The following is a 24,926-nucleotide window of genomic DNA, read 5'->3' as shown; positions in this document are numbered from 1 at the left end:
ATGTGCTTAGGTACACATAGGGTATCCAATTTTGTATTCAATCTGAAAATTTAGGTGATAAATTTCAGAATTATCATAATCAGTTCTATTTAATTCATAATCTTGGGGTCTTAAGTTCGTTGTAATGTAGAATAAATAGTATAATGAAATCTGACAACCGCAGCTTGCCATAAATGCACACAAAGCTGTTAAAATCGAAAAATTTACAACCAGCAACTCATTATGATAGTTCCATTTCAAATACCTTATACGTTTTGTGATTTAGAGATGATTTTCATGCCATTGTTTTAGGGAAAAAATTCCAGATGAGTGTTTTTATGATCAGCAGGAGTTGCCATTATCACATGAAAATAACTTTATTTAGAATTTGAGAGAAAATATATTTAATAAAAATTTTGAAATAAATTTCATTTACTTATGAATAGAATCTCAATATAACAACATTGACGTAAATGACACATAGGGTATCATTTTTGTGTGGAATCTGAAATTTTAGCAGATAAACTTCAAAAGTAATAAATGTATACTCAATTTTATTTAATTCATAATTTTGGGGTCTTAAGTTCTTTGTAATATAGTATAGTAGGATTATTTCCAATTTATAAATTTTTGTTCCAGTGCCTGCCCGTAACAGGGTCAATATTGAAATCGCAGCGTCCTGGAATTGAGATGTTTCCGTAAAACAAATTTAGTTTAATTTTATGTTTTTCATATTTTCAATTTTTAATGAAGATATTTCGAGTTTTTATATATTTTCACCTTGCCTCAAAGTGAGAACTGAATGAGAAATATATCTCAAATTCAAGTAAATAAGTTTAAATAAAATGCAGCCAAAAATGTCTATACACCATACAAGAAAGTCGGGGTGTCCACGCCAGACATTTTTTTGGAAGTTTTCCTAAATAGGAATCTATGAAAGGGCAAAGAACTGTATAAAACATATGCAAATCCTTAAGAAGAAATTATTTTTCCACAATATTTATTCTGCTTATATTTCTTACATTGTAAAAGTTTCTATATATTGAACACAACATATTTTGAAAAATAATGCTGACTATATGAAACTAAATCTTTAGAATTTCCATCATATGTTAAATATACATATCTTGAAGATTATGCAATCATGTTTTGAACTGCAGTTAGGTTTTCTTTAACTGCAATTAAAAACTGCAGAATCCTATGTGGTTGGAATTTTCAAAATGTTGCTTTAATAGATTCTAATAGTTTATCAATATTTATTTAAAATTATGAATTCACTTGTTTTATTTAGTATTGTGATTCAGAGATGTGTTTTGCATGCCATTCTTTTAGTAAAAGAAACTCCGTTTTTGAAATGGGAATACAAATGTGTGATTTTATGATTTGTGGGCTGTTACCATTATAACATCAAAATGCTTTTCTAAAATTTGAGAGAAAGTAAATTTAATAAAATTTTGAAATTTCTTTTACTTTCGAATAGAATCTCAATATAGCAGCATAAATATAAATGACATGTTATAATCTAAAGGTTTAGATATGTGATTGTGAAGGTAAAAAAATATTTGTAATATGAGTACTAACTATTCTAATAGTTATTTCTTAATACATTTGTTACTTTTATAGGGCAGCAAAAAGAAGAGCAGAATGATTTGCTCCAAATTAAGCTCCTCCTCATCCCCTGGTCCAGCAAGCATAACTGGCACCCAAGGCATACCTTTTCGGCGCCCACCTCAACAAAGTGAGGTGATGCGATTCTTGTTTGGGGACCATTTGGCGTCTCTCTGCGAGCAGTGCCCTCCTTCTCCCCCCCTCGCTACGCCACTGCCATCATTCCCGCTCCAAGTAAGTTTTCTGCATCTTCATATATATTTTTAACTAGAAGTAACTGTTGGTTCTAATCTGGTAGCGTGATAGTTCCATTTCAGACACCTTATATAAAAGATTTTATTTCTAATTTAAAAACTTTATTACAGCGATTCATCAGGGCAGTGGCGAGGTCCCAGTGATCAGGGCACGAGGTCAAGTCCCTGGGATGAGGATATCATTAATTTAAGACAAATATATATTTTTATGTAATTTGTTTCATATTTTTCGATTTTTAATGAAGATATTTTGAGTTTTTATGTACTTTTGCATTGCCGCAAAGTGAGAACTGAATTAATTGAATGAGAAATATATCTCATATTCAAGGAAATAAGTTTAAATGAAATGTAGCAAAAAATGTGTATACTTTAATATGCTATACAAGAAAGTTGTGGTGTCCACATCAGAATTTTTATGAGGATTTTCCTTAAATAGAAAAGGGAAAAAAATGTATAGAATGTTATATTTTGTAATTTATAATGTTTTACATTTAAAAATGCCAAAACATGAATATTTGGGTCAAAATATTTTTGTAACCGGAAGTATGTATATCTATGGTAAACAGACAAACAGTTGTGCAGGGAAGGAATTTTGCTGGATTTGTCATGTAACTTGATTTATGATGGAATTTGCACATATATGTCTTCAGGTTTGATTGTGTTACTGTTTTGGGGGCAGAACTCGGTTTTGGAAAATGACAATGTAGACGTGCGTTTTGATGATCTGCAGGAGTTGCCATTTTGACATGAAAATTCTTTGTTTAGAATTTGAGAGAAAGTATATTTAATAAAAATTTTGAAATAAATTTCATTTACTTTTGAATAGAATCTCAATATAACAACATTGGCATAAATGACACATATGGTATCATTTTCGTGTAGAATCTGAAATTTTAGCAAATAAATTTCAAAAGTAATAAATGTATAGTCGATTCTATTTAATTCATAATTTTAGGGTCTTAAGTTCTTCATAACATAGGATAGTAGGATTATTTCTAATTTATAAATTTTTGTTCCAGTGCCGGCCCATAACACGGTCAATATTGAAATCGCAAGGTACTGGGACGGGCACGTTTCAGTAAAAAAAATTTAGTTTAATTTTATGTTTATTCACATTTTTAAATTTTTAATGAAGGTATGAGTTTTTATTATGTATTTCTGCCTTGCCATGAAGTGAGAACTGAATGAATGAGAAATATATCCGAAATTCCAGGAAATAAGTGTGAATTGAGATACAGCAAAAATTATCTATTATTTAATACCCCATACAAGAAAGTCATATTTTGTTCACATCAGATTTTTTTAAAATAAGGAATGCAAAATTTTTTCTAAATAAAAATGGAAAGAAATGTATAAAATGTTACATTTTGAAATGTGTCTGTTTGTAATGAAAGTTTTCCATCAAAAATTTCTTAAATTGTAGTCCAAACACATACCAACTTCAATTTGAATTTCCTGTGTAGAATGGAAGATAGCACCAGCTAAATGTAGCTTCAGTTATAAAAAATCTGATGTTTACACCACATGACTTCCTTGCACGGAATATTAAATTATACATCTTTCTTCTTGCATTTCATTTAAACTTACTGGATTGAATTAAATCTACTTTGTCCACAGCGCGTAAACCATGATAGAATAAATGCACTCTTTAAAATTCACTATATTTGTTTACCATAGCGACACTCTGGTGCTGGGTTCACTCGACAGAGTTACATTTTGTCCATATTATAACTTAGAACGCATATAAATTTATATCATTTGAAGAATTATCTAATTGTTGTCGCATGTTCTATTCAAATACTGTAATGAATCTAACATGATGTATAAAAGATATTAAGCAAACAAAACAAAAAAGAAAGTTTTTCACAGACGATTCAGTATTTCTCATTCAGTTAATTCAGTTCTTACTTCTTGACAAGGCAAAAATACATAACAACTCAAAATATCTATATTATAAATTACGAAATAAATCTGAAACTTTTATTTCCTCGAATAAATTCCAGAAAGGATTAAACATGATTTAATTCGCAATAATAAAAGAAGGCGTTATCTTTGTTGTTGCGAAGCTTAGTTTCTGTAGATTGGCAACAAATCCGCAATTTTGCCAGTTTTGAAGTGTAAACAAACATGTCCGCCATCGCAAAATTCATTAGGCTTAGCTGCACTTAAACAACTTTTAAATTGTTGCTAACTCCACAAATATTGCATGCAAATTTAAGCCTTAACCGGAAAATAAAAATAACATAATTCTATCATTTTTAAAGCAAAAAATGTACAATTTTCAAACATACAAGAGTAAAGAAACTGACATCACAGAGCCGGGTAGCAGAGTGGATATATATATTAATATATTTATATACGTTTCGAGTGGCCGATCACAACCAAAATACTAGGTGGACATCTACATGTTATAGCAGTCCTATATACAAAATTTCAAAGTTCTGATGCTACTCGTTTGAGTTATGCGAGATACGTATGTACAGATGCCACGAAAAATTCTCTTCAGAATTCATTTTATATCAGTTTTTATAATTTTTTGGGTGGAAAAGAGTCTTATTCTGCCCTTACATACAGTTATCACAACATGTTTTATACCTGATGGTAAATGTAAGAAATATTTGTAATATGTGCACTAATTTTTTTACTTTTATAGGAGAGAGGACACAAGAGGAGGAGGAGTTCCTCCTCATCCTCATCATCATCATCCACGACCTCCTCCTCGCATTCCCCATCTCCTTGCCCGCGACAAGTAAGTTTTATGCTTCTACATAGACATTTTTTGCAACAGAACTAGAAGTAAATGATAATTCTAACCTGTAGCATGATAGTTCCATTTCAGATATCTTATGCTTTTTATGATTTAGAGATATTTTTTATGCCATTGTTTTAGGAAAAAGAACACTCAGTTTTGAAAAATGGACAATGTAGATATGTGTTTTTATAATCTGCAGGAGTTGCCATTTTGACATAAAAATACTTTGTTTAGAATTTGAGAGAAAATATATTTAATAAAAATTTTGAAATAAATTTCATTTACTTTTGAATAGTCTCAGTAGAACAACATTGACGTAAATGACACATAGGGTATCACTTTTGTGTGGAATCTGAAATTTTAGCAAATAAATTTCAAAAGGAATAAATGTATCTCCGATTCCATTTAATTCATAATTTTGGGGTCTTACGTTCTTCATAACATAGGATAGTAAAATTATTTCTAATTTATAAATTTTTGTTCCAGCGCCGGCCTATAACACGGTCAATATTGAAATCGCAGGGTACTGGGACGGGCACGTTTCAGTAAAAAAAATTTAGTTTAATTTTATGTTTTTTCATATTTTTAAATTTTTAATGAAGGTATGAGTTTTTATTATGTATTTCTGCCTTGCCATGAAGAGAGAACTGAATGAATGAGAAATATGTCCGAAATTCGAGGAAATAAGTATAAATTGAAATGCGGCAAAAATTATCTATTATTTAATACCCTATACAAGAAAGTCATATTTTGTTCACAGATTGATCAGATTTTTTTTTAACAGAGAATGCATAATTTTCCTAAATAAAAATGCAAAGAAATGTATAAAATGTTATATTTTGAAATGTGTCTGTTTGTAATGAAAGTTTTCCGTCAAAAAACGTTCTTAAATTCGAGTCCAAAAACATATCAAGTTCAATTTGGATTTCCTGTGTAATATGGAAGATAGCACCAGCTAGATGTAGCTGCAGTTATAAAAAATCTGATGTTTACACCAAATGACTTCCTTGCATGGAATATTAAATTATACATCTTTCTTCTTGCATTTCATTTAAATCTACTTTGTCCACAGTGCATAAACCACAATAGAATAAATGCACTCTTTAAAATTCACTATATTTGTTTAGAATAGTGACACTCTGGTGCTGGGTTCACTCGACAGAGTTACATTTTGCCCATATTATAACTCAGAATTCATATAAATTTATATCATTTGAAGAATTATCTAATTGTTGTCTCATGTTCTATACAAATATTGTAATAAATCTAACATGATATATAAAAGAAATTAAGAAAACAAAACAAAAAAGAAACAGTTTTTCACAGACCATTCAGTATTTCTCATTCAATTAATTCAGTTCTCACTTCCCGACAAGGCAGGAATATATAACAACTAAAAATATCTATATTAAAAATTACGAAGTAAATCTGAAACACTTATATCCTCGAATAAATTCCAGAATGGATTAAACATGATTTAATTCGCAATAATAAGAGAATGTATTATCTTTGTTCAAGGTTCGTATGGTCCTTAAGAGTCCTTAAAAGTCCTTAAGTTTTTTGGAACCGATTTTTGATCCTTAAAAGTCCTTAATTTTAGCCCAAATTAGCAGAAGGTCCTTAATTTTAATCATCTGAAATTTTCTGTTTTTACGACTGCCATTTTGAGTGTGAATTAGCATTTTGGAGGAATACTTTAAGCGATTCACTGAGGTATATGGCTATCTTTCAAATTGTTTCATGTGTTATAATTTGTTTCCATTTCTAATATAAATGATGGGATACTTGAGTTTCTAAGCAAGAAGTGAAACATAAGTATTTCAAAATTCATTTTTTGTAATAGAGCTCTTAAAGAATTTCCACTTTTGAGAATGTGAATTCTTTTATTAAACTTATGAATTTGGCGATTTTAATGTCAGTTTGTATAGAGAAATTTAATTCTGAAATCTGAGAATTTTTCGACGATTTTTTTAAAACATTGATAAATTTCATTAAAATAATGGTAATATATTGGAATTATATTAAAAAAATAACATTAAAATAAAACATTTTATTTTTCTCTGTAATATTATAAAGTTTCATTTTGGCAACTTATTATACAATATTTTGAATCTGAAAAATAAGCAAGGTATAATGCTATAAAGCATAATTTACGAAACAGCTCTTAGCAAAAGCAAAATTTGCTATGTAATTAATTAAAAATGTCATCTTTTTAATTTTTTCATAGCATTTTCCCCATGTAATTGTATTGGAATATTAAAAATTCTCAGAATATGCATCAGTTTTCTCTATAAAATTAATTTTACACTTTTCCCTCCTTTCTTTTTTTTTTCTTCAAAATATTTCTGGCTTTTTGCTGTTACAGAATTGGGATAATTTATCTTCAGCATTTTTGACATTGCAGCTTGGAAAGTTTAGAGGGATTTGAAGGGAAGATTTATAGACCCATGATTCTAGAAGATTCGAGAAATATGTGATAAAATGAAAAATGTCTCCATAGTAGCAACGCGTAATAGATGAATTTTATAGAAAGTTTTCGAAGAATTTCTTACTTTTTGGAGAATGACTGGAAGAACAATGAAGACATAATATTTGAATGTTTTTATTCCTGACACTAGAATCTTTTTCTTAACATGTTTATCTTCCTTTTATTTTTTCTGCTATTCACTAGACACAAGCATGGAAAATATTAAAAATGCATCTAATCTTATCACTTGGGCAGGCATTATAGAAATGGATTTTTTTTTATTAATAAAGAAATCAAAAACTTAAAATTTAAAAGATCCATCTAATATGTCTTAATGCACCATACACATAGCTGACACTAGGCATTTTCCCATCTGATGCAATCTCTGTGGATCCTAAATTCGACTGCATAGTGATTTATAAGGATTATGTTAATTTTATTAACAGTTACAGTTTGATTTAATTTTGAATAAAGAAATTGCATTTTGAATTAAGGAAATCAATGTAAACTAGCCAAAATGCTTGGGAAGGCTTCAAATTAAAATGACGGTTAAATATTTTTTTGAGTGTTGTTGTTTGAGAATCAGTGTCATAAATTACATGTATTTTAATCTGTGAAATTTTATTAGATTTTGATTTTAATAGGGCTTTTTTAACAAATATTGCTAAAAAAATAAAATTTAATAGTTGCCATGTAAATCCATAATGACTAAGGTTATCTATTTACCTAATTTAATTATTTATAACTAACTGCTTACCCTTAAAAATTATCCCTACATATTAAAGCGAGTTATTTTCTTTCATTACTAAACTACTCACTGTGGTCACAAGATAAAATACAAAGATGTAGAAATTCAAGTAAAACTTATTCTTTGCATCTAGAGACACTTAAAATAATACAAAACAACTTATCACCTCTGGTGCTTTAATGGCTTACTGGAACCTGAAAGTATATTAACTGGGTTACAACTCCTAGAACTCTACACAAAGCTATGACACTAATTGCATCAAACAGAGCTTGACTAACTTTCAACACTTGCTTAAACGTGCCTACATCTGGCCTTTCAAATTTGTTCTAATCAGCAGGCCTCTCTCTCTCTAGACAAGCAGCAGCGGTGATAACATTCAGTCTTTTGGTTATTAATCATGCTGATTATGATCTTACTTGTTATTTTAATATATGCTGTTTGACATAAAATTTACCTGCTATTTACTAAACCTCTAGACCAGCAGTTCTCAACTTTTTGACTATGAAAACCTTTAGTACCACCGCTACAAAGTACTAGTACCATGTTTTGAATAAAAATGTTATGCTTAGATTTTTATCTGCACTATGCACACATGCTATACACAGATTTTTGGGGAACAGATTAGTGATGATCTTTATTTCTGCATTTGGTAAAGCAGATGTATGAATTTGAGCTTGAAGCCTCACGTTTGTCCAGAATAGCTTGGTGTTGACTTTTCAAAACACAGGAAATATATTGAGTTTATAATAATGCCAGATCGTAGTTTAGTGATTTATTTAATTTATTGGGGCAGCATAAACTTAAACTGAGACAGTGCAATGTAATTCAGGGATAAAAATAGTTTGTAAAGATTAATGGGAAATGGGACATATTTATCTTCAGTACAGCTGTTTTTAGCTTTTGAAAGTAAGTAGCTGATTGTATATTTATCTCATCGTTTAATTCTTCCCTTAGGCTGTTTCTTACTGCTTTCTCACCTGAAATTAAAACTGAAAAGATTAGTTCAAAGTGTTAGGACTTGCGTGACATCACAAGAAGTGTTAAAAATAATTATATTTAACCCCTTAACTGCCGCGGGTGTATATATACGCCTTGCTCAGCCGATGCGTTAACTGCCCCAGGCGTATATATACGTCCTTCCGAACTGCTATCATTTGCTTTGCGCTGCTACACCTAAAATTATTCGCAAAGTTAACGCATCGGCTGCGCATTTGGGGGGCAGTTAACGCATCGGCTGAGCAAGGCGTATATATACGCCCGCGGCAGTTAAGGGGTTAATCATATATAGCACCATTTCAAATCTTGGCAAATTCTTAGGAATTATTTCCTGCATTAACAAAGAAATACATAAAATGTATCATGCAAGCTGCTAAGAAATACGATTCATCGATTCATTTTTAAAGAGTAGTAAACATATATTGTATCATAAAATGAGTTCCTTAAACGGTCAAGTGAAATGAATCTCTCACTTCAGAGATCTGCCATTGAATATGCCATTATGAAATGTAAATTCCTTACTAATTGCTAAATTTCTTAATGTTAACATTATTATTTTAGTTGCAAGAACTAAAGAAACGAGCAGATGAGGATGCTCAGCAGGTTGCCAACCTTAAAGAAGTTTGTAAAAAACAGACGAAAGATATTGAAATGCTGGAGAGGCAGATAGAAGAACTTCAGACTGCTAATGGGAAATTATCCAAATCAAAAAAGAAGCTTCAATCTGAGGTGAGATAATTTTACATATATATAAGTTAACTAGCATTTCAACTGTATTTTCATATGAAGTTATGCAGTTCTTGTTTATATTCACTACAAATATATTCAATTTACAATTTTACTTCTAATAATTTATAGGTAGAAGACCTAAACATGGAACTTGAAAATCAGAGGACTAAAGTTTCTGAACTAGAGAAAAAGCAACGAAAATTTGCCCAGTTGCTTGCCCTAGAAAAAGCTGTATCTAAGAGAATTGCTCAGGAAAGAGAGGAGGCTGAAAGAGAATCTAAAGAAAAAGAGACTAAAATCCTATCTTTAACCCGGGCATATAAAGATAGCCAAGATAAAATGGGAGAACTTGAAAGGAGTAGAAAGCAGTTGCAATTAGAACTGGAAGAACTTGTCAGTAGTCAAGGAACTGCTGATAAAAATGTAAGTTTTAAGATTAATTTAAAATTTTAATTTGAATGTGTTTTGTTTAATGAGAAGATATGAAGAAATGTTAAACTGAAGAAAAAAATTTGTTTCATAATAAATCGAAGTTTGCAAAATATTCTAATTAAGTAAAAATCTATCTGTATTAAAAAAAGTATTAATTTAAATTGTTAGGTTTCAATTTTGTATCTTGCTGTAGTTGAATTTTTGCTCAGATCGTTGCAGATAAACTTATGAAATTGTAGTGAAGAATGTATAATTAACTACAACCTGAAGAATGTCTTTATTTGCCTGCTGAGTTTGTTCCAATTGTAAATCATTACTGATATTTCAAAGAGCTTGTAACTAGATTTGGAAAAACTGAAGACAGCTTAGTTTAAGAATCAAGAGCTAACAGACACAATAGGTTATCTTTAATTATTTATCATAGCCCATCAACGAATCGATTTGTGTGTAGTAAACCCAGCTTTAATTGAAACAGAGGAAAAAATTAACAGGAAACCATTGACTCTGATTTCAATTGTTTCCATTTTTTTAAATGACTTTTCCTGCATTGTTTCAGTTTTAAGCATAAATATGTTTACTTTTGAAAAATAACTGGCCAAAAAGGGACAACTGTAAATCAAAGTTTTCAATTCTACTTTGCCATATTCATGTTTAAGTTACCTCTGTATTTGGCATGCTATTAAACTGCTAGCAAGTTCTAATGTTGAAATTTGAATTTTTTTATTCTAGCATTTGTGTGTTAAAATTATCTGATGTTAATGCAAAGAATTACTCTCACATGTTAAAAATTATTTTCTTTCTGAAAGAGATAGAAAATTGCTCTTTAACTTTACCCATTAAATTGTCTTGTAGAGTTTTTCAGAAATTATTTTTTCTGCAAGTATGTTGTCTTTTTGGAATCTCATCTTCTGTCATTTAGTCTGCAGCTTGATGTCTTGCTACTCGTCTGCCTTGGAGAACCTTGTTTACTCCTTTTTTTGGATTTAGCTTTTATGGAATATTTCTAAGCTTGGGCCAATTTTGGAAAATTTATATAGTATTTTTAGGTTTTAAGCTGAAAATACTATATAATTATAAATGTATAAATAATAGAAAGTTACTTGTATATAATATTATAATAACAAAGTAGTTTGTGATGTTATCTATTCCTGAGAGAAAGTTGATTGCACTGCAGTGCTTTAGCATTTAAGCACCATGCCTGCTTTGTCTTCCTTTCTTATTTAGACCATGATACCCAGTTTCACCAGTATGGTTGCAGCCAAGAGATCTGTGCATCATTTGATAGAAGAGATAGTTTTTTAAATTGTGTAACGCTGGTGACTGGTGCAGTCCAAATAAAAAATATACTGTGTTGGCCTTTGGTGACTGACATCATCTGAATGGAATGTATAGTGTTGGTCACCAATGACTGATATTTCAGTTACATGTTAAATCACAATTTGATGTATTGGGAAAAAAGTGTAGAAAATTGCACATTTAATGTTTTATTAGAAGGTAGATTATTACTTTTATGATATGCAGAAATTTCAAAGCTTTTCTAATATCAAAATTTAAATAGTATGCAGGGGTGTTTGTGCTCCAGGGATTTTGAACTTCGATACCCGGAAATTCCGGGGATCGTTGTTCAAAAGGAAGTAGAAATAATAATGAATTATTTATTTTGATCTGGGTAATTATGTTTGCTTTGAAAGCAGAAAATGCAAGGTCAGTGTGTGTGTGGTGAAAACTTTTCCTTTCTTTCTCCAAAGGCAGTGATAATGCGTGAAAAGGGGGAAAAACTTCTTTTTTGTTCTTTTCTTATTGCGAGTTATGACTCATTCCCCCGGTTCTTGGACATTCTCTTCTGGATTCTTTTCCGCAAGTAGGCACGGCAGGAAAAAAAAGGGAGAGAATTCGTTCAAAAGGGAGAGACTTCGTTCGACCAGATGTGTGATCACGTGACTCTGGGTTCAAAGGTCTTATCTCTCCTGGTGTGGCGCCAATAAGTAGAGTAGGGGGATTTTTCGCTGTATTAGCTATTTGTCATTGATCGCTTCTCAACTTTTTTTTCTCCGCTGTGTAACGAAGTCGAAAAATTATCATATCAGCTGAACGAAGAGGCAGAGAGGACAGAAAGACTAATCAGGAGATTAAGTAAGGTGATGTACGGTAGCACATGCGCAGATATGCAGGTAGACGTAATGGGGGAGTGTCTGAGTAGTATAAAGCATGTTGTCGGTGTAAGATCAGTATTTCTGGCAAAGAGATTGCACGCCGTATAGCAGTTAAAATCACACCGAGTTACTGGCTCAGCGAGAAATGGCGAATAATCAATCTGTTAGACGACATGTGGATACTTTTACCCAAGGTCGAATCATTGGGAAGTTGGATGAAGGCCGCAGTGTGACAAGTGTGGCTGCAGAGTTCGGAATTGCTCACAGCATCGTTTCACAACTTTGGAAACAATTTCAAACTACAGGAACAGCTATCCGGGGGTTTAGTAGTCAGGGTTGCCACGCTACCTGGAAAACCAGGAGAACCGGGAAAAGTCAGGGAATTCGAAAATTGACCAAAATATTCAGGGAAAAGTCAGGGAATTTAAGTATTTTTCTCAAAATCTGGAAAAGTCAGGGAAGTTCATACAACGATCCCGCCAAAAAAAGCGATTTTTGCGCCGACGTCGGAAGAGATAACTTTTTTGGCGAATTATGTATCACATGAGTGTCATTCGGGTAGCTGGCATAGAGCCAATTTTCTCAGCTCCAATTTTATTGTAAATATTTTAGAAAAGCAAAGCAACTTTCCCGCAAGTTTTGGTTTCCAGTATTCTCGAGAATCGCATGTGCAGTGCATGAACTAAAGAAAGTACCTGTTCTCGTATAAAACAAAATGGGTTTAATCCTAATATACGGTACCATGGACGTTTGAATCAAAGAATATGTAAGAATCAAAGAATTGTAAAGAAGGAAAACCTCTCTGCAACAGACGTGGCTCCGTTCCATCATAGAGGGAAATAGCTGTGCATGTCTGATATATCTGTCGCCAAAGCTCGAAACCGGTGTCGAAGTTTGAAGGTCACGTTATCAAGAGTTCATAAAATGAATATCGTTTAAAATTTCTTTAACCACTTGCACTAAAAAGACGTGCCACGCACGTCGAGATGCTTTTGTCTCAAACCGCGAGCGACGTGAACACCACGTTGATAAGCATTTATCGCAAAAATGAAAATAACATGGTGCACACGTCGGCTAACAATGAGATTGTTTATTTCTCGAGTTACAGCTCTGGATTGCACTCGCAGATGCGGAGCGGCGTAAATGAGACACTTTACCGCTTGTTATATTGTAGCGCATGGCACCGCAACCGTGAAGTTTAGTCTTAGTGCAAGTGGTTAAACTTTAAAGGAAAAGAAAATATTTTTTGGTGCAAGTAAATTAATTCATGGATTAGTTATTTTCAGGAAAAAAAAAACTACGAAAATCTGTTTTTAAAATTATTGCGAAAAATCCAAGAAGAAACGCCCTTTGATAAAACGTTTCTTCTTGGATTTTTCGCAATAATTTAAAAACGGATTTTCGTAGTTTTCTTTTTGTCAAAGAGCGTTTCTTCTTAACACGTGTTTCTCAATTTCCTGTACACATCACGGAGAGGGAAATTCTGGCCGCCAGGTTCCGTCGCCAAATCCCTTGGCAAATTTTCCCTCCGCATTCTAGCGGGGTAATAGCATATTACTTGTATGGAACCTTTTCTTCTTTACATAGACGTTCTTTGGTTAGAATAATAATAAGATTTGGCGACATCATGATGCGCAGTAAACGGGTCATTTTGGTCTTGGTGACAATTTTCAAAATTTTGCCAAAGATGTAGAAAGATGCAATGCTAGAATTTTACCACAAAATCTTTTTAAACCTTTTTTTTTTCTTTTTAATAAATACCTTGCCATTTTGCAGTAAAATAAAAAAAATAGTAATCGGTCATCTAGGCTAGCCATGTAATATAACTATATTCGCTAAAATATCGTTGATTATTATAATTCAATTTTAAGTAATTATTTTTATGTTATTCATATAATTTAATGTTGCTTCTTCCCTCTAAATTTATTTATTATTAGTAAATAATATTTCCGAATTTCCGGAAATTTTCTCTGGCATAATCCTAAAATTAATTATAGCAGTATGATGACATACCATCACGAAATTTAATGCACATATTTTTTCCTTATGTATGCTGCGAAATTAATATAAAATACCTCAATTTATTAAAATAGATTTCTTTCTTGCATTTAGCTGCAGAATGTCTGCAAAAAAAGCCTTATTTTATTCCAGATTGGGAAGATTCTAATCTCAATCTTCAGTGGAGAAAACAAAAACGATTATAATTATATTTGTGTTTTCAAGTGTTAAGGTGCCTTTTAAGAACATACCTCACGCTAATTAAATTTACCTAAAATCTAACCTAACTATTTAGCATTGCATTGTGATTTATAAGGACCGGATTAGCCTCGTGTTGAACTGGTGATGATCATGAGTATTAATTAAATAAAACATACATTTGTTATCCAATGTATATATCTTAAATTTTATTAAGTTTCTTAAGTGGAAAACTAAACAAAATTATCAAAGTATACAAAGAATAATTAAGAATAAATGTCCTCTGGAATTTATTGAATAATTAAGTGAATTTGCTACACAATACAAGTAATACCATAATTAATTTACCTCTTAGCACAGCCAACGTACATTATGCGGATAGATTGGAATTTTCTTGAAACACACCTGGAAAAGTCAGGGAATTTCATTCTCCTGTTTGAGTGGCAACCCTGAGTAGTGGTCGTCCACGAGGAACCACACCCGCAGATGACCAGTATATTGCCTTACAGGCCAGAAGAAACAGGCGGCAGACAGCGGGAGAAATCGCTAGACACACGACACAGACGACTAGATGACCGATATCGTGTTTTATTTTGGCCAGAAGACTGCACGGTGGTGATCTGTTTGCACGACGCCCTGTACGGTGTGTACCTCTAACACCTGCCCATCGGAGAAAGCGTTCTCTGTGGTGCCGGGAACACCGGAAATGGAGAGACAATGAATGGGAAAGAGTACTCTTTACAGATGAGAGCAGATTCAGTCTGAGTAGCGATTCTTATCGCATACTCATCTGGAGAGAGCGGGGAAGCCGCAATCATTCCTCGAACATCATTGAAAGGGACAGGTATGAAGGTGGCGGTGTTCTCGTTTGGGGAGGCATCATTGCTTGGTAGTCATACAGACCTTCACATCTTTGACGCAGGTTCAGTCAACGGGACCCGTTATTGTAACGAGATTCTTCTTCCATAGGTGCATCTTTTTAGAGGTGCTATGGGTCCGCAGTTCCTTTTCATGGACGACAATGCACCATGTCATCGCACAGTAGCTGCCGAACAGCTCTTAGAGAGTGAGGATATTGAACATATGTATTGGCCGGCACGATCTCCGGATCTCAATCCCATCGAGCATGTATGGGATTTTCTAGGCAGATGCTTGGCAGCTCATAACTTACCACCAGTAACGATTCCGGAGCTTCGATTGGCGCTGCAAGACGAATGGGCAGCAATGCCTCAACAACTCATTGACACCCTCATTCTCTGTATGGGCAGACGCTGTGAAACCTGCCTAGCAGTCAGGGGAGATCATATCCCCTATTGAAGACCGGATTTTTCTTGGTGGACACCCATCACAGTGTTTCAGCCTTCAGTCGCATTGCGCTCTGTGCTACTTTTTGAATAAAGCTTCTTTTTATCCCTCTGATTTCTCTTTTTGTAAGTGTTGCTTACATTACTCGTGTCCTTACGTATTGGGGATCTTACGGTATTAAATGTGTTGTTTTGGAAAGCTTTTGTACAAAGTTATATTGAAAAAACTGTCTCGTCCTTAATTTTTGCACACCAGTGTATACAATTTATTGAATCTGAAAAATAAGCAAAGAATAATGCTATAAAGCACAGTTTACAAAACAGTTTTTAGCAAAAGCAAAATAGCTACGTAATTAATTAAAAATGTCTTTAAATTTTTTCATGGTAAGAATTTTCCCCATTTCTCAGAATGATCAGAATTCTTAGAAAATGCATCAATTTTCTTTATAAAATTAATTTCACACATTTTTCCTCTGATTTTTTTTGTAAAACATTTCAGCCTTTTTGCTGTTACAGAATTGGTAGGGGTAATATTTCTTTAGGATTTTAGACATTGAATCTTGGAAAGTTTAGAAAGATTTTAAGACAAATTTATAGACCCACGATTCTAAAGGATTCTAGAAAAATGTGATAAAATGAAAAATATCTCCATGGTAGTAACATACAGTTTCTTACATTTTGGAGAACATCTGGAAGAACAATGAAAACATAATAGTTGAATGTTTTACTGCTGATTCTAGAATCGCTGTCTTAACATTTTTATCTTCCCTTTATTTTCTCTACTTTTCACTAGATACAAGTACGGAAAATATCAAAAGTACTTCTAATTTTATCATATGGACAGGCATTATAGAAAGGAATTTTTCTATTAATAAAGAATTTGAAAACTGACAATTCAAAAGATTCATCTAATATGTCTTAATGCATCATACACAGAGCTGGCGCTAGGCATTTTGCCACCTGACGCAGTCTCTGTGGATCCTAAATTATGCTGCTTGGTGCCTTTCTAAAGTCTGCTTCCAAAGCCTGCTCTAAATTTTAAAAGTTTTGCCATTTCTAGATTTTGTTGCTCAGTGTCTCCTTAAATTCTAAGAATTATGCCACACCAGCTCTGTGACCAGACTTTACCATGTGTATTTCATATTTCTTCTGAATGTTTGTATTACTAAAGAAATAAAATTAGCAGTCTTTTAGAATAACAGAAATCTTTAATTAAATCCCAAAAATTTAAAGTGAAAAGGAAATGTGTTGAAAAAAGAAACTAAATATGTAAAGAGAAGGAAAATTATTTTTTAAAGATATGTACAGTTATTATTATGTAAATTACCCAGTTATTTACAGTTTCAGCCTTTACTATAATTTCCCTTTCTATTTCCTCACTTAAACAGTTTTGGAGTGTAAGATGAGTGTGTTTCTGATCTCTACTTGCTTCCTGCATTAGTTCTGTCAGTTCTGATAATTTGTAATTATTAGTCTTTCCATTACTGCTGTGGACATCTGAGTTTATTATGACAATAGAGTTACTGAACCAGATTAAATTGAAATTAAATTGTACAGTCTTTGACCCCTTAGTCCATATTTTTAGTTTGAATTTGACTCTTCTTGTTTAATTATATCACCACAAACTGTAATTGATTTTGTTAGCATAAGAACAGACCTATATGTTCCAAGTTCTTTTTGAATCAGAAGCTTATTTAAACTTTTATTTAAATTTATTATCTGATTTATAGTTACTTTCAGACATAGTGATAATTTGTTTCAAGTCTGTCGGGGAGGGGGGGGGGGGGTCGGACTATTTCACTTTTACCAGATCAAATAAACCCTCATAGGTAAGTACATTGTGGAGAGGTTGGCAGTTAGGAGATAAAACACACAGAAACTAATGAGAACATTGGTTTGCATATTGAGACAAATTTCTAATTGTCAGAAAACATGCTTAAGGACACGGAAGTCGATATAAATTAGCCAGAATGTCTAGGCAGGCCTTCAAATTAAAAAGATGCGTAATTATTTTGTTGAATTTTATGTTTTGTAGCTTTTAATGTGTAATTATCCTAATATTGTTTAAAAATCAATGTCATAAATTGCATGTATTTTAAACTATGAAATTTTTGAGATTGTGATATTAATAGGGTTTTTTAACAAATATTATTAAAAAATAAAATTTAATAGTGGCCATGTAAATCCATAATGACTAATTTAATTATAACTAAATGCATTCTCTTAAAAATTATCTCTCTATATTAAAGCAAGTTATTGCCTTTCGTTAACACGCTGAGCCCGGCATCGGTCCCTGAAAACCGGCACTGGAATTTTCGTTTGGCTGGCGTCTTTTCGCGGGACCGACAGTATTAAAGTTAAAAAATAAGTATAGTCTCAATGAAATGTGATCAAATGTAGTTTTAATGAAATTTATTGAAACATTCTAAACAAAAATACGGCTCAGTTTTATACATATTACAATATGAAACATTTATTTTGGTAACATTTTTGGCTATCTTGCATCCAAATAGTTTTGAATTGTCATCATAACATTTCGAACAATACTTTCGGACTTTATGTGCATCTCCTTCCTTTTTGTATAATTTATTAATAATTTAAGTCAGCAATATTGCACCGCTTGATCGCAATATTGCTGCCGGCTCAACAGAAAGGACAGCAAATTCGGCGTCAGGCTCATCGTGTTAAACCTTTACCGTAGTCACATGATATAAAAATCACTAAGATATAAAAATTCTCGTGAAAGTTATTCTTTGCATCCAATGAGACTAAATTCAAAAGAACTTATCACTGCTAATGCTTTAGTGGCTTAATAGAACCTTAAAGTATATTAACTGAGTAGTTACAACCCCTGGAACTCTACACGAAGCTACGACACTAACAGCATCAGACAGAGGTCAGCTAACTTTCAAAACTTGTAACTGTGCCTACATCAGGCATTTCAGGTTTGTTCTAATCAGGAGATCTCTCTCTAGACAAAGCAGCAGCGGTAATAACATTCAGTCTTTTGTTACGAATCATGCTGATTATGATTTTAATGCTCATTTTAACCTATGCTACTTGACATAAAATCTACTTACTGAACCTCTAGACTGAGCAAATATGTGACAAAATGAGACATTAAAAAAGAAAAAGGATAATTGTTAGTGAAAGGTAACTAAAATGTCTTTTATTTCCTTTCAAATATGTCCAGTTATTATGAGTGTAAAATATTTAATGCTACTTTTTAAGTTTTATAAAATTAATTTTATTTTCAAACATATTAATAAATATGTTAATTAAGTTATGTTTAATAATAATGCATCCTACTCAGGTTCCAAGCATAGATATAATATTTTTAATTGAATTTATCCAGTTCCCATTTGCTCATAGGTCCTTAATTTTTTTTCATTAATGGTCTATAAAAGTCCTTAAAAGTACTTAGTTTCCTTGTGCAGAAATGTGTACGAACCCTGGACACAGCCTTCAAGTTATCAGGCTATCACGGTGGAGACAGCTTCCTGCAAAGCAGCCGACTCTGCTTTTCGGAGTACAGCTCCCGACTCTGCTTGGTCGTTCTCGGAACTCCACGCACTCTCGAGACTCTCCACGCTACAACTCGCGATGCACTCGACGACACACGAGCACAGCCTGAATTTTCGGTTCAGTCTTTCCCGGAGCTCAACACGCTCTCTCGACGATGAACTAACCGCGATACACTAACAGGCTCCTTCAGTGAACTCGACCCACTCGGCACTCGCTGCCCGGCTGTCAACTCGATCGACTCCGCAGGGATTGACTCGCTAGACGAGGCACACACACTCTCGATGTAGCACACTTTCAGACTGCAGACCAGCATGGTTTATATAGCTTTCAGCTTGTGTTCGGGAACATTCTGGACTAAACCAGTAAGAATTCATTCCAGAAGTTTCTCCAACTGTCTATGGTATATTGCAAATTTTGTTGCCAAATGTCGCCAAAAGGCTGATTTATCGCCAAATATGGCAACCCTGCCTTCCATTGCCATTTTATGGTAACCTTAAAACTGCTTTGCGGGGAAGCTATCTTACTGGACCTTTACATTTCGTAACAATATAAAAGAAATTAAGCAAATAAAACAAAAAGAGTTTTTCACATTCAATTCTCATTCAATTAATTCAGTTCTCACTTCCTGACAAGGCAAGAATATATAACAACTAAAAATATCTATATTAAAAATTACGAAATAAATCTGTAACACGTATTTCCTCGAATAAATTCCAGAATGGATTAAACATGATTTAATTCGCAATAAGAAAAGGTATTATCTTTGTTGTTTTAAAGCTTAGTTTCTGTAGATTGGCAACAAATCCGCTATTTTGCCAAGTTTGAAGTGTAAACAAATTGTCTGCAATCACAAAATTCATTAGGCTTAGGTGCACTTAAGCAACTTTTAAATTGTTGATAACTCCACAAATATTGCATGCAGATGTACTAAAAGGCAGAAAATCTTATCCAAAAGATAAGAATAACATAATTCAATCCTTTTTAAAGTAAAAAATGCACAACTTAACAAACGTATAGGAGTAAAGAAACTGAGATCACTGAGCCGGTGAACGGAGTGGATATATACATCTCTTTATATGCGTTATACACGTTTGGTGCAGTTAATCGCAACTAAAATAAGAGGTGCACATCTGCATGTTGTAGCAGTCCTATATAAAAAATTTCAATATTCTGAAGCTACTTCTTTTTGAGTTATGTGAGATACGTACGTACAGATGCCATGAAAAATTCTCTTTAAAATTAATTTAAAAAATCAGTTTTTATAATTTTTGGTGTGGAAAAGAGTCTTTTATTCTTTCCTTACATAGAGTTATTTCAAGATGTTTTATACCTGATTGTAAATATGAGAAATATTTCGTATATGTGCACTAACTATTGTAATAGTTGTTTCTAATTATATTTGTTACTTTTATAGGCACCAGGACACAAGACGAGGAGGATTTCATCCTCCACAACCTCCTCGTCTGCCTCGCCACCTTGCCCAAGACAGGTAAGTTTTATGCTTCTTCATACACATTTTTTTGGAACAGAACTAGACATAAATAATGATTCTAATCCGGTAGTATGATAGTTCATTTCAGATATTTTATACTTTTTGTGATTTAGAGATGTTTTTCATTTTTTTTGGGGGGGGGGGTGGAACTCAATTTTGGAAAATGACAATGTAGACGTATGTTTTGATGATCTGAAGGAGTTGCCATTTTGACATCAAAATTTTGTTATGTATTTCTTCCTTGCCATGAAGTGAGAACTGAATGAATGAGAAATATATCCCAAATTCCAGGAAATAAGTATAAATTGAAATGCAGCAAAAATTATTTATTATTTAAATACGCCATAGAAGAAAGTCATTTTATTCACATCAGATTTTTTTAAAATAAAGAATGCATAATTTAAATAAATAAGAAATCCAGAGAATTGTATAAAATGTTACATTTTAAAATTTAGAATCTTTCACATTTATGACAAATCATGAATATTTGGGTCATTTAAAATACTTTTTTATGTAGAAGAATGTATATCTGTAACATAAGTAAACAGACAAACAGTTATGCAAGTAAAAGCCAGGAAAGGAACTTTGCTAGATTTGATGCCATTTGCACATATGTGTCTTCGATTTTGACTGCATTTTTGCAACAAAGTCTTGGATTGTATGCAGGTTGTCTTATATTTTGAAATGTGTGCTACTCTGTTAAATGGTTGCTGCTGTTCAAGTATTGTTTTCTTGTTCAAGTATTGTTTCTTTCTTATTTCAGTGTTGCAATAGCAATTATATTTTCTCATTTATTTTCATTTAGTAAATGTTTCCTATATATATATATATATATATATTTACTAAAGAGATATTGATTAGTTATCTCCTAAGATTAATTTTATATATATCATATAATCTATATTTCCTACAGTATTTCATAATTTCATTTCTTGTAGTATTGGCATGGAATTGTATTTTTGAAATGTGTCTGTAATGAAAGTTTTCTGTCAAAATACGTTCTTAAGTTCGAGTCCAAAAACATATCAACTTCAGTTTGGATTTCCTGTGTGGAATGAAAGATAGATGTAGCTGCAGTTATAAAACATCTGATGTGTATACCACATGACTTCCTTGCCGGGAATATTAAATTATACACATTTTTTCTAGCATTTCATTTAAACTTACTGGATTGAATTAAATCTAGTTCGTGCACAGCGCATAAATCACAATAGAATAAATGCACTCTTTAAAATTCACTATATTTGTTTACGTAACAACACTCTAATGCTAGGTTCACTTAACAGAGTTACATTTCGTCCATATACTATGTACATTCTCTCTCTCTATATATATATATGTATACTATGTCCATATACGTTCATCCATTACTCTGAATGCATATAAATTTATATCATTTGAAGAATTATCTAATCATTGCCACATGTTCTATTCAAATACTGTAATAAATCTAAAACCATGTATAAAAACAATTAAGCAAACAAAACGAAAAAGAAACAGTTTTTCACGGATGATTCAGTTTTTCTCATTGGATTAATTCAGTTCTCACTTCCGGACAAGACAAAGGTACATAAAATCTCAAAATATCTATATAGTCGTTCGGGGACATCTCGACACTTTTAAGGAAGTCCCTTAGTAGAGTGGTCTGCACCCTTGTGTCGCATATGGAAACCACTGTATTGGAATAGCCTAAGAATGTAGTGTGTCATTGTGAATCGAATGTGTTGTAAAGTCAGAGATTGATCAAGAAAATAAATATTAATAATCTGTCAGGTAAGTTCTTCATAATTTGCAATGCATAAAGTATAAGATTGGCTTTAATAATGATGATAAATGTGTACAATGGTTTCAATTTTTGGTGATTTCCAAATGACTGGTTAGTGAGATCAGGCATTCAGGAGCATGGATGTCTAAGCAAAAAGTTTTCATAGCCTGTCAGAGGGGGTTGCTGTCATCTCTCATAGAAATGTGTAACTCGTGAAGATTTTGACAGTTGATCACGGGAAGATCTCGACAGTCGAGTCGGGCAATTTTGTCAATGGCTTTCGGAAATGTGGAATATACCCATGCAATCCCGATATTTTGGAACTACAGCTACTACAAATGGCACCATTCCAGTTATGGTAGAGGAAGAAGACGATAACCTCCAGAGGTCATCACCACCATCTATTGCATCAGCTTCTACATCATTTTCGGAATTATCCCCTGTACCAGTAGTACAGAACCACTCTGTACAGAATAGGAGAAAAAACAAGAATCAGCCCTTATAACATCCGCAGAATACAGGAGTCAACTGCGCAGTAAAACACCAACACAGGGACCTAGACGTCAGGGAGGAAGTCAACCCAGTACCTCGACGGATCTCGAAAACAGTGAAAATTACTGTGGCTATTGCAGTGGGAACTATTTTGATGATACTGCCAGACAGAAGTGGGTGCAATGTGTTAGAGAGTGTAGTATGTGTCTCCATGAGGCATGTATACTAAATGGGAATCAATTCCAGTTTAGATGCAACAAATGTACATAGTTAAAAGAATGGATATATACTGTTGCATTGTTAATATGTGTTAGTTTCTTTTCCATAGTGCATTGTCCTTATTTCTTAAAAAAAAAAAGCCTATGTTCCACATTGTACCTGCCGCCCCGAAGATACCTGTCGAGATCTCCCGTTAAGAGATCTAGTTAAGAGAGAAGTAGACATCTGGCTTTTATTGATTTTCATTGCATTTATATGACCTAAGTTGTTTTTCAGGTAAGCCAAATTTTCATAATGTGTTACTTATACAGGAATAATTATTTTCTGTAAAAATAAATGATAAAATCCTCAAATGTCGACCAGTTATTCATAATTTTCCCTTAAGGTGTTGATATGTCTCTGAACGACGTTATTAAAAATTTCGAAGTAAATCTGAAAGAAAATAAAAGAAATTAAGCAAACAAAAAAGAAAAGAAAGTTTTTCACAGACGATTAAGTATTCAGACGTTCAAGAATGAATGATGTTTAACTATAAAGCTAGTCGTACTTTTAAAATTGCATCCGATCATCCATTACGCCATAATGTTCAGACAATTCAGTGTTTCTCATTCAATTAATTCAGTTCTCACTTCGCAAGAAGGCAAAAATATGTAAAAACTCAAAATATCTATATTAAAAATTACGAAGTAAATCTTAAATACTTATTTCCTTGAAAAAATTCCAGAAAGGATTAAGCAAGATTTAATTCGCAATAATAAATGAAGGCGTTATCTTTGTTGTTGCGAAGCTAAGTTTTTCTAGATTGGCAACAAATCCACTATCCTGCTGTTTCAAATGTAAACAAGCAATGGCTGCCATTAAAAAAATATTAGGATTAGCGGCACTTAAACAACTTTAAAATTGTTGATGATTCTAAAAATATTGCATACAGATTTACTAAAGGCAAAAAAACCATAACTGTAAGATAAGAACAACATAACTCAATCAATTTTAAAGCAAAAAGTGTACAATTTACAAACATATAAGAGCAAAGAAACTGAGATCACTGAGCCGGGTAACATAGTGGATATATATATAAATATATTTATATAAGTTTGGCGCGTGCAATTGCAACCAAAATACAAGGTGCACATCTACGTGTTATAGTAGTCCTATATACAAAATTTCAACGTTCTGAGTCTACTCGATTTTGAGTTATGCTGTACAGAAGCCCCGGTATAAGCAAAACTCTTTTTAGGATTGCTTTCGGTAAGCAAACATAAATACATATACAGGTTTTTCGTAAAAGTGCAGTGGTGTAAACTATTACAAAGCAAAGAATATAGGTGTTAGAAATCTCATGAAATATAATAAAATGCTTTCAAATTCACTGAAGTTTTTATTTAAATGTAAAAAAAAAATATTTAAATATATATGTTTATTTAAATGTAAATATATATGTATATGCAGCACTCTAATTCTGATTTTAATCCTTTTCAGACTCTCGAAAAGATTACAGCTCTCTGTAAAGAGGCGGAGGGCATGCTCCAATGTGCAGCCTCGCTAGGTAATTAATAGTATTTTTTTTGGCATATGTAGTAATTTAATGTTTTATATATATTTAGTTTGATTTTCTTCTTTTTTATCACATTTTTTTATTACAATCAAGGTGCATTATTTTCTGTTTGGCTTTTGTTAATCTTGTAATGATTATAAATGTTTGAATATAATGATGTCTGAAATGCACTGAACCATCTGTTAATGAATTTATACAATTTTTGATTATTTCCCTCTTCTGAGGATGTATTTGTCCTAGAGACAAGCAAGTTATTGCCT

At 32.5% G+C, this 24,926-nt stretch overlaps 1 protein-coding gene across 1 annotated transcript; it reads left to right on the top strand.

Annotated features, from left to right (window-relative positions):
- On the top strand, nucleotides 1-24,665 carry LOC146999021 (uncharacterized). The gene is made up of 7 exons (XM_085810289.1): nucleotides 1-21; nucleotides 1,603-1,821; nucleotides 4,495-4,590; nucleotides 9,366-9,533; nucleotides 9,663-9,956; nucleotides 20,558-20,632; nucleotides 24,591-24,665. The coding sequence occupies exons 1-7, from the start codon at nucleotides 1-3 to the stop codon at nucleotides 24,663-24,665; spliced, it is 948 nt and encodes a 315-aa protein (XP_085666415.1).
- Nucleotides 24,666-24,926: the final 261 nt, after the last annotated feature.

This window comes from Stegodyphus dumicola, chromosome 2 (genome assembly GCF_044657685.1).
Source record: "Stegodyphus dumicola isolate Sdum_Otavi_A_Nest chromosome 2, ASM4465768v1".
Classification (NCBI taxonomy): Eukaryota; Metazoa; Arthropoda; class Arachnida; order Araneae; family Eresidae; genus Stegodyphus; species Stegodyphus dumicola.
Note: the sequence above shows the minus strand (reverse complement) of the source record. Positions and strands in the feature narration are given on the sequence as shown.